Consider the following 11,492-nt stretch of genomic DNA (forward strand, 5'->3'; position numbering starts at 1 on the left):
CATCCCGTCTTCTTGTTTGGGTGTGTGGTCACATTATGCACACACCCCTGTTATTAGGATTCGTGTAACCCCGTTACATACTCAAATGGTACGATTCTAAATAAATATGAAAAAGAATACAGTACAATTGAGCAAAGTTCACATTACGCATGGTGCCATTTTGAGTGTGCCAGAAAATCGAATGTAACGGAACTTCGAACAGGAGGGTCCGTGATTTCCTTGGTGCACTAATAACAAGTTAAGCAATGGAGACAACTTCATTATCAAGAAGTTCCATATATATGAAGTATTTTCAAAATAGAATTAATGTTAAATGTATGTACTCTAGAATATGTAGAGCAAACTGACAATATTCTAACTTGAGAGCTCTCGGTTCCACCTCTAGTAGAAGCACACGGATTTTTTCATGTCGCTAACGTGATCCTTTGAATCAGAACTTCTACCGTGGAATAGAGCCCTTATCGGATGACTTGGCGCACAACCGGCTCGATGAAAACATTGACCACGTTTCCTGTCTGGTCAAGCTGGAAAATGTTTCGAACTAACGAAACTCTACATTTGCAAGCATTCGATGACTACGACCTAATTGATGGAGAAATAAGGCGTTGGATGACTTGTTGACAGTTTATTAGTGGTTGTCTCCACATACATTTAACAATCTCAGAAGCCTACAAATTTCGCACTGCCAAAAATGTGTGAGATTTTTCTGGAACACTACACAACTGTGATCAATTATAATGAAAAATGATTTTAAAGGATGAGCATTGTCTTTATTGAAAGTGGAGATGAGTACGACTTGCTGACAGGTCAAAATTGCCGCCAAGGAAAGCGAAAAGCTTCGCATGTACCACAAACACATCTGCATAAAGAAGTATTGGAAGCAAGACTTGGTTAAATGCAATCAGCTTCATACGATACTCTGGCAGGTTGGCCCTTTCATAGTGGAGCTGTCTTGTAATTGACGGACTCCATTGTCAAAGCGGTTTAGTTTAGTTATTTGTACATGTAATTCCGGGGTATCTCCTATGAACCTAGTGCAAAAGCAAGGCGCATTCGTGCACAAGCACTGAATGTGCTAACGACCCATTAGCGAGCCATTGTAGTAAAATGTAAAATACGCTAACTTGTCACGTAACATTATGCGCTGGTCTCCTGAACAATGCACAGATGCGGTTTTTGAAGGCATCTCAAATTCAATTTGTGCAGTTGTTCAGTATTTTGAACTCAAGATGCGATCAGTTCGGCATACGAGGGACAACCCATATAAACTATCCTCTTTACATTGGCTAACGCGGACTCTACAAGTACAAGCTTCGTCCGCGCAAAGTGAGTGGCAACTCCGTTGAAGGAAGTCACCAAGACTTTGCATTATTTTTATGGAGAGCTCAAGACACTGGTAGCTGAATTCTCGAAAGAAGTCAGGCTTTTGAATGGTCAGAGTTTATACGTACTGGAGCAGGCTGGACTCCTCCAGCATATGTGCCTGTGTTACTTGTGGTCAAGCTTGGTTTTATTTTGTGCATTACGGACCCGTAAGTAAACTTTATTGGTGACAGTGATGAATTCATGGTAGTTAGCACATTTGTTGACGACTGACCACCGATCAGATATGAATTTTTCCACTTTTTGATAGCGTGGCAGGCTTGAAGCTTAGAAATTTGGGTCTCGCGAATACCTTTGTTGAAATGCACGTGGAGCTACTAGGGTTTAGGGAGTTCGAGAATTGAATCGAGGAGAAGACTTCGCTGAAATTTATCTGGTTGAGCTACTTCCAGACAGCGCGAAGTTTTACAAGCTTACTGTCTCTAGCAAGTAATTCGTTGTGGTTCGCAAAATCCTCACGTCCCGACGTCATGTTTGTTGTACACCGAGCATCACGACGCACGCATGTACCAACGAAGACGGATCGAAACTGGCTAAGCATATCCTTTTGATCGTCACATACTAAAGCTAAGACCTTGGAAATTAACGTTTTCATACTTTTTCTGATATCCAGATAAACGCACTAAGTAAACTGTTAGCCAGGCACTTAGATTGTCATGTCAGGCGATGGCAAGGCTATGCAGCTATTGTTGCACATACGACCAACCACTGATGCAATGTTTTGCATCCGACAAGAACATCCGATGATATTGAGTGCGGCTGTCATTCTAGTAAAACGGCATGATGGTGTCATGATAATGCAAGAAGCAGCCACTATCGAATGAGAACGTTGCTGCAACGGTAGGTGCTGAAGAGCTACTTGGACTGAAAGAGCTACCAGTATAGCTGATTGCCACCAAGTTGCTGTGAACATATAGATGGGCAATCAAGTTACTATCGTGCAAGTGCAAAGCAGAACGATTCGAGCATGGCGAAGGCAAAGCAAAGTACGTGGATGTAAAGTTCAAATCCACTCAAACGATGCCAAGTAACTGTGTTCGTATGTCATGAGCGTGGAATGTTTGTACAAACCAGCCAAAGGAAAACACCACTGAAGCACGGTACTCCAGACAAGATTGTCTTTCTGATCCGTTCTGTGGTGGCACACTGGCGTACTGCCACCCGTTCGAATTCTGGTCATTGCTTCAAGGTGTTATCATCGGGTTTGTTGTACCTCTTCATTTCTTGTCTCTGGGCTAGGAATTGCTGTATTGCTGCGAAGAAGCTGTTTTGTGGCTTAGTTGCTCGTCTCAATACTTTTAGAGAAAACAAACGATGTAAAAAATTGAAGGCCAAGTTACACACTTTGTACAGGATTAATTACTAATACTGAATATGTACGTTTCTCTCACCCCAATAATAAAACTATATGTACTGCGATTTACAGCAACGGAGTTCTTTCCCTGTATAAATATACTGGCTGATGGCTATCATAAAACATGATTATAATGTTTAAACAAACGTAAATTTCTTAATTGCAAACTAATGTTAGATTTGAAGGTAGACTTCAGAGCAATATTTCCCCACTACACTAGTTGATTGCGAAGTAATTCTCACAAACGACTTTGAAAATCTTCAAAAAGCATGGCCAACTCTTTTTTCTCTTCTGCATCTAGCTCCGCATCTTCGGTTAAGCGCTTCGACAGCACCCCTACAACGCTCTTGACACCTGATACCTGGTAAATTTGTTGGCATTTCGGAAGTTGATGCCTTAAGGCATCGACAAGCTCTATAACCTGTCGGTGAGCAAGTTGCGGTGCCTATTCGGGAGCAGTACGGTGCATTTAGGTTCTAAGAAAAGAAAGTCCAGAATAGCTTCACAGGCAGTCGTACCATTGTGACAAAAGTCGTTGAAAATCGCTCACACCACTCCAAAGACTGAAAAGTTTTAGCAAGGTTAATCAAGGCGGATTCTAGTCCGGTGGTGTGATGCAGCGACATTGCTGAGGCTTCAACCATCAGGTCGTACACGAAAAAAAGCACCTGTAATTCGACAAATTGACATTGTAATTTTTGAATCGCAAATTAATCTGCAGCAGAAGGTTACCTTTAACTGAAGTTTTGCAGGGTAAGCATCATTAAATATTCCAGCAAGAATCCCCGGCCCATCATGGAGCAAGAATAGGCGCTGTCCCCGCGCATTAGCTCGTATAATGGAGGACAGTGCATAAATTGATTTCTTTTTCACTTCAAGAACATCTGTCGCATCTTTCTTGTCAGATGAAGACTTTAGTTTTAACGATTCAATCAGCAATGGAATGCATCCGGCATCAATTGCCCACTCCTGACCATCTCTATAATTTTTGACCGCGGATCCAATAACCCACGCGACACTTGCTCGAACTGGTAAGATGGTTGAATTCAAATACTTAGCTACAACGCCAAATCCACCAATGTAGTTAAATACGTGTGTTTTGTCGAGATCCTGCACTTCCCATTCGAGCACCTCCAGCACAGACAGCTGATTATCCGTGTCACCCCTTTGTTCAGCCTCGTTAAGCTGTTGCAACAACTTGCCCAGATACTTGGCGTCGTCCTGAAGCGACTCCAGGGCCACTTTAAGCTCTGCTTGACGCCTCTTCCAGAGAGTGACAATTTGATTGCGGAATTCCGCCGCAGTCAGCTTATCGTGAGCCAAATGTATATCCATGCCATCAATTTTAGGTGGCTCGGGAAGAGCCTGCAGAACCTCATACATTTTCTCGTGATTCCAATTTGGCTCTGCTGGTGGTACTTCGTCTTGATCCCCATCGTTAGACTCTCCATTACCACTGTAATCCTCGAAAGCATCATATTTATCCCCTTCATCGGTAGCAAGGTGTATGTCATCCGCAATTTCTCCCATCACGACGTTTCCGGAAATATCAGTCGCCACTGAAATTGTAGCTTCTTGAGCGTTTGATCCGATAGCTATCGCGCGCATGTGTTCCTCTGACTCTTTGTCTGTCTCTACCATCTTCGCCTCACGCTTACCAGTTTCCATGTTCAAACGAATGTGTAGCCCCTTCGCAGAAATTGGACAAAATTATACGATAACCAGTTTTCGCATTGCAACCACTGAATCACTTACCCGCGGCACAACTTGATCAGGTAGCAGCTCCTGCCATTCGCTCGTGGCAACGAAGTCAGGCACTGTTACAGGTGACTCAGACTCGGTATTTGAAACGGACAACTCACTATGCTCGTCTGCAGGAAGCGCACGTGCGGTCTCGACAAGCAGTAAGATAGCCGATAGCACTAACCAATGGCACGATTTCAGGCCGTTTGAAAGCATCGTTTTGTTTTCAAGATTGGTTGGATGTGTAGTTCTGTGTCACTAATTCCGTTATGACATGAAATCATCCCGTACGAAAATTGACCAAAATTAAAGCACTCTGAAAAAATTGGACCTCAAATTTTGCGAATGCTCAAATAAGCCGCTAATCTTGTAAATATATGCAAAGAGATTGTCAGGTACTTTGGATAGATATCTTTGACTCTAAGGGTTCGCGTCTATCAAGCGTTCCTACCAAAAGCGGTTCCGAAAACCTACACTGTAAGTAGGTGTATTGTTTCATCTGTAAACATCTAGAAGAAATGTTACGTCGACTGATACTATACATACATTTACTATCCCCAATAAAACAACTATTTAAATTTCTGACCTGCCCACATGTTTCCATATATACCGATATTTCGATATACCAAGTGCGATGTGAATTTCGCACGATTGTTTCGAATTGTATTTGATATTGTTATATGTCAGGGCACATTAAGATTCACGCTTATCTTGTCTTCTGAACGCACCTATCCACGAGCAACCAATGCGCCTGAAGCTCAAGTGCATCCTCTGCTCTTTACTGCGCCTGTTCCTCAAAGCTGACCCAAGAGACCCCTCCCTTGTACTAAATTAAATGGCTCAATAAGCCTCATAAAAGCGCGGTCTACGCGACCAAAGAAATAAGAAAAATCTGTAATGGGTCAGATTCTGTGACACATTTTGTGTGGATCGCATCCTTTGTGTGTCTCACATCAACTGAACATCCTGCATATTTGTATATCCCCTTTCAGTTCTGTTGTATAAGAAATGAAAGTACTTATCAGGTTAAGTAGGTTCAAAGCCTACTGGCTACAATAATAAATTTCACTACATCCTTCCTACCTCTACGTAAGTCAACGGCCCGCTGAAAGCAAGCAACACTCAGTTGGGCGTGTCAGTTATTAAGCCTTCTTTCGAAAGTGTGTGTACACGGACTGGCAATTCCTGTTACAAATTGTTGATGAGGACACCGAGGTGTTGTACGGCAGAACGGTCGGAGTGAATCTCCGTGTTCTGACCAAGCACCTCAGCCCTCAATTAAGGCCTAGCAGCTCCTCATAGTGGGGGTACTCACTGACGTAGCCTCTTCACTGCATGGGTTATGAACGCTGTACCCTTTTTCATCGAATGCGATTGTCTCGAAGCGCCACCGTGGAGCCTACAACGTTGCCCAACTCGTTGAAAAGCAGCTGAACCTGGATCAAGAGTAGCTTGCTCTACTACAAGCACGATGGGAAATGTGGTGATGACGTTGCTGTGCACAACGACGTATCGTCTGTTTAATCTTAAGCAACTTAGACCGAAAGATGAACTCTGAACTTGACGATGGCATACTTCATTGCAAAAAACTTCTCTGTATGAATGGGTTAGTTCCTTTTGGCAAGTCAAGCTGACAAGACTCAGTCGCGATCACGCGTTTATTCCCTTTGGCATCTGCTTATAGTTATACATAGCATGTTGCAAAGGCTGAAGGGTCACAGATGGCATGAAATCGTCCATCTGAATTTGGAAAACCCGAGATCGTGGCACGCATAAGACCTCCTCTTACAGATATAAAAAGCAACCTCTTCTGATGAACCACAACATTACTCAAAAAAGATTGGTCAGAGGTTTCGTCGTGTCGACGTAGTTTGTACTGAACTTATTTAAGTAGCTGGCCAAGCTACACAAACTTTCATTGCGAAATCTGCCGCAAGTCCTTTTTTTGGTGAACCAGCCCAAAACGAGAAGGTTGTCGGCGACAGAATAGATTATCAAAACGTACATCTTCAAATACAGCTCATAAGTACGACAATTATCGGAATTTATCGTCGAAACAGTTTTGATCGTAGCGTTGATGTGATCTAGTAAGCTGTGTTATCAGACGTTGAGCAACGCTGGTGCATATAACTAACTGTCTAGTGTCATTTTCAAAGCATACCTTCCGGAGTACTTTCTGCAGTGAAATATATTTCGCTTGTCTTTTATTGGTCATTGATTACACCCTTCACCAGATGAGGACACTGCGTAAAGTGCAGTCGACAATCCTGTCCGGCAGTATATCCTTTATATAACAATCGACTTTGATGCCGGATTCGTGGTCGCAAATAGCTTATCATAAGCATGATCAATTCACCATTAACGTTGGCGTTTTAGCGCAGGAAGTGTGACGATTGACTCTATTTCACATCACCCGATTCGTGTTTGCAAAAAGAAAGCATGACGTCACACTATTCACTTGGTTAGGGTCATTGCCGTGTGATACAATAGTAAAATGCAAGATACAAGTCAGTTATATGTCGCGCTCTCCTATCCGGGCTAACCCATGTGGTGGATGACTCATCACCTCGTCGTGGTATTTCTTAAAAAGTGGATAAAAAGTATTCTGAAATTCTAAATGATGACAGCTCCACTCCTCGCACTTAGTGCTCTGCAAGTCTACATACATATGCTCAGCGCCATTTTGGCGATCTCACCGTCATGAAATTCCTGGTACGTATATCAAGTGGATAATGCTCCCAACTCTATTTGATCTATTGTCGACGGGAAATGATGGGGCACCTAAAACTTCAAGGACTACACCGGTCACTCCATTCACGAGTGAATAATCTTTTTCACAACATACCTTACCTTAACGGATGTTCGCCACGCCCAGTTGATTAGCACTCGGTACAGAAGACAGCAGATCACAGCTGATCCTTACTGTCCCACTGAAGAAACATTCTGAAGTTCGCAATATACAATAATCCTTTCCCTTTCGATCCTGGGACCTCGGCTTACTACCGTTTCTGCCTTCCAAACGGCTTGATGCACCAATCAGCGCTATTGTTTTCAGCTTTAAACAAGTCTATATTCTGTAGAAAAGCTATTGCAGCTTCGCGCCCGCGTGAAATGCGCATCCGCGTTTTGGCCGAGGTTAACCCATGACTCGCCAAAGCACCGCCAGGAAAGCAGTGTTTTGTTGCTAATGTTATCACGTGACTCGTGGAGTTTTCAGGTTGTAGAGTCGACAGCATTCTACACTGCCAAAGTCGTCAAATATTAGTTCAATGCTTAACACGACGTTCAAATATTTCAAATGCGAGGCGCACGGATATAGCATCCGTATTTGACGTTTTCAGTGCCTCCAAGTACTGCCAACCACTTTTGATGGTCACGCATTGTACGTAATTGCACAACGCTAATTCACGGTTTTACATAATTTACGCTCATACCCACAACTGACAGCCCTAGGGAGTAACACTACTTTTCCTTAAGTAAGACGTTCCTGTTTAGCGCTCAGTCGCATTGATCACGATGACTCCAAGATACAAAACATTACCTTCTACATGGCCGCCGTGCGCCCACTGAGTCGCTGTTTTCCAGCGACGCGTTCGTCGGACAACCCTATGTGAGAGCACGATCCTTCGGACCTCTCAGCTGAGGGCGAAGGGAACGCAAGAAGTAGATATTTGGATCAGCGCGGACAAAGCATCTCTGAGTTTCGCGAGGCTACTCAGCAGCTAGTATTTTTTCTCATTCTCGTCAGCATGGCCGACCTCCATCGCCATTGATACACCCATAGAGCTTCCAAGCTAATATTAATCCGGGCTTCTTGGTACGAAAATTTAACTTCGCATCGAATGTTACACCCACCGCTAAAACAATAAACTTTAAATGAACACGGAAGGTCTCGGTGCGAGTTGCTTCTGTTCGGTTAACTTCCTTGGATAGTGTATACGCGTCCCTTTCGGGAGGGGGTTAGACGCCACTGTGGTGATATGGTTGTGCAACTCCTAGAAGTTAACCGCCAATTCCGACTTCCCGTGATGAGTAAACAGCACCTTCGAACGCACCCGATCTGCCTAGTCAAGGCGTACAAAATCTCGCGACATTTCTTGCTATAAATCGTCCCACGCTGGAAAAGGTCTCTTTCTGAAGGAAAGCACATTAGTGCTTATTCTCACGCAGAACATCAGCAGCGGGGCTGCCGAAGCTGTTTGCTTAGAAAAGCTAAGCTCAGGTCACCGAGCTTACGTTCTATACTAGAACCAGTATGAGTGTAGCGGATCGCAATCCACTACCTTCAAGAGCACTCAAAACCTTAACCCAAGGCTAATACACTCTTCCGCTATTAAAAATTGTATTTATTTATTTTTGCGGCAGAGCCGCCTAAATCTAAATCTATAGAATTTCATAATTAAATAGTAAAACCACATTTAATTGCATTACTACTGGCAGTCCGGCCACGTAGTGGCATCTTGTTAAGGTGTAGCCGCACCATTGCGTGGTCACACCATCTTGTGTGACCCACCCCTGTAGAAAAGGGTACTTGTAACCCCGTTAAACTCTCCCCCTTTCAAAATTGCGAATACCCACAATCTCATCTAAATATCGCCTCGTACGAGGCTCGCATGTCTAAGACACCAAAACGTCCTTCACGCATTCTCTGCTCAATGATCCCTCTGTCTATGACACGAAAACACCCAGCCTCGCTGGTTTCGAGAGCGCCCGCGGGTAAAGCCCTATTTTTGTCTCCTGCGCGCGGTGCAACTCCAGCCAGTACGGCCGCGACTTCAAGAAAAACGCATCCCAAGCCCTCAGCAACCGCACTCCGCGCTAACCATGGGCGACAAAATTCCTCGTTGAGGATTCGGAGAAAGTCGACTACGAGTCAAAATAATACTCCTTCCCAGGATGGAAGATGAGGAAGGCGGGGTGCGCCAGCGGCGCGACGTGAGCTTGCTCGAACCTTTTGAACACTGTGTCCGTTTCCCAACCTCTCAACTTCTGAAAGAAGTGGCATCATTACCAATCGCCTCAACGAGGCACAGAAGCAGCAGTTAATGGTGCTCACAGCCATTAACTGCTTGCTTCAGGCAGCTCTCCTGCGCTCACATCTACGGTCAGTCCTTGACCATCGTGTGGAATTCGGCTTCCGCTCGGCGGATTCCGCTACTGAAGCGAAAGACGAGATCACTCGATCTTTGGGTGTCTACGTAGTCGGGTCCCCGGGCACTACACAAACTAAACTTAACCAACGAGACGCTCTCCGAACTCGCTTCTTGATGTGTCAAGAAATTTTAATGGATAGGTACCGCGCTTGACTTTGCGCTCAACAAGGATGCGCTCCTGTAAACGTAATGCGGATGATTCCTGTGATGCTCACCCCCGGTGGAATCGATGCAGATTGCGAAGAGCCTTTTAATCGATGGGTGCATCGGCACCAAAAACCTTCCTCTCTGTATAATTTACAGCGGAGCCACAAGGAGGTGGACGCGCGCATAACCATCATCAGTTCGAGTCTGCCAAACTCAAGGCGCAACGCCGACTTCCTGCGTATTGTCGCCCTGCGACGTATGGATTAATCCATTACGCTCCAGCGAGGTCTGTGGTCGCCCACAGCAGCTCAGGGCTATAGCTTCAGCTTAGCTCATGGTTGTTCGGCTTCCCCAGCTACACCCAATTAGCGTGGGGTATACGACAACGTGGAGCGTCATGATTCCTTTGATCATATGCATCCGCGACGTCTGGACAGTCTTGCCAAAATGGCACCTCAACCCCTCGACTCCTCGAAGTTTAGGTAACCCCGCCACACGTCGACCCACAAGGCACTTCACATGATAGTTGACGCCACTATTTTCGTCGAAAAGAGTCGGCGGCGGACGATGACAACTCGGTCGATCGCCGCCCGGTGACTCTCGATTCTAGTCGAGCTCTTGATGCCAAGGTCTGTCGCAATCGACACCCCGCTAATTATCATGCTGAGGTCACATACCGCTGTGCGGAAGACCTTGAGAGCTTGGAGCACTTAGTGCACCGAAAGCCTCACGTGGAGGACTATCGCGCTTTGTCGGAGATGTTCCTAGTCCTCGAGCAGACGAATGCGTCACTTGTTGGAACATTAGGTGCTTGGCACAGCTGGAGATGGAAATCGCTGCACTCCGTGCTCAACACCAGTTACTGGTTCAGCTACTGGGTGGCCAAGTACATTTGTGCGCCGCTACGTTGCCAAAGCTTCCGCGTTTACTTGCGTCGGATCTCGGTACGGCTTAGTCAAGCCCACATAAAACACCGGGTGGGTGCGCATCCTTCTCGGAAGGTTGAGCATACACGCAAGGTCCCGCTTGGCCACGGCCTTAAAAGGCCCGATAAACCGAGGACGGAGCTTTATATAAAAGACAGCAGAGACGGCAATTACAGGAAGGTTTTTAGCATTTAATAAAACTAGGTCTTTAATCATTTCTTCTGCGTCTTCCGTCTGTATGTTCCTTCTGCATGTCTTGGTTTTCAACCATCGCATCGCAATCATATCGTAGGACACTCAGTCTGGTCAGTGACAATTGACTCCGGGAGTTATGGTTGTCGGAGACACGATCCACAAACAGCGTCGCTGTACCGACACCGTCGATGGCGTCCGGCACCGCCGCAAGATGAGCCATGTTGCTCAAACGGTCGACAAAGACCACGACACCCGTGTTGCCCGCCGAGTCTTTAGGCAGGCCAAGCACAAAGTCCATACTCATGGACTGCCAACACCCAGAGGTTACCAGAGAGCTGATCAGCGGCGCCGCCGCATTTGGAGAAGATTTCAATCTTTGTCACGTCTCAGTCTCACACATGCGAACATATGTGCTCGTCCTTTTGTACTGCCTGGGCCACCAGTAGTGGCAACTCACAGAGCTGTACGTCTTCTCACGACTGCGATGACGGGGGTCATAGATATGATGAATTACGTCCTTCCTTTTTAGGGGTCGTGTAAGCCATGTCAAGCACGTGCTGTAGGGTTATTCATTACACTCTAACCCGACTC

The 11,492-nt window shown here is 45.4% G+C and overlaps 2 protein-coding genes across 2 annotated transcripts; one reads left to right on the plus strand and one right to left on the minus strand.

The window, feature by feature from the left end:
* Positions 1–2,203: 2,203 nt before the first annotated feature.
* On the plus strand, positions 2,204–2,622 carry PHALS_07562 (uncharacterized protein; the record flags this gene model as incomplete). The annotated part of the gene is made up of 3 exons (XM_024721051.1): positions 2,204–2,223; positions 2,284–2,369; positions 2,435–2,622. 3 exons carry the CDS (start codon positions 2,204–2,206, stop codon positions 2,620–2,622), a joined length of 294 nt encoding a protein of 97 aa, XP_024586189.1.
* A 353-nt stretch (positions 2,623–2,975) lies between these two features.
* PHALS_07563 (RxLR-like protein) lies at positions 2,976–4,696 on the minus strand (the record flags this gene model as incomplete). Its single annotated transcript, XM_024721052.1, has 4 exons — positions 2,976–3,182; positions 3,256–3,405; positions 3,470–4,426; positions 4,493–4,696. 4 exons carry the CDS (start codon positions 4,694–4,696, stop codon positions 2,976–2,978), a joined length of 1,518 nt encoding a protein of 505 aa, XP_024586190.1.
* Between the last annotated feature and the right edge of the window lie 6,796 nt (positions 4,697–11,492).

The sequence above is a fragment of the Plasmopara halstedii genome (genome assembly GCF_900000015.1).
Source record: "Plasmopara halstedii genome assembly, contig: Scaffold_3120, whole genome shotgun sequence".
Classification (NCBI taxonomy): domain Eukaryota; phylum Oomycota; class Peronosporomycetes; order Peronosporales; family Peronosporaceae; genus Plasmopara; species Plasmopara halstedii.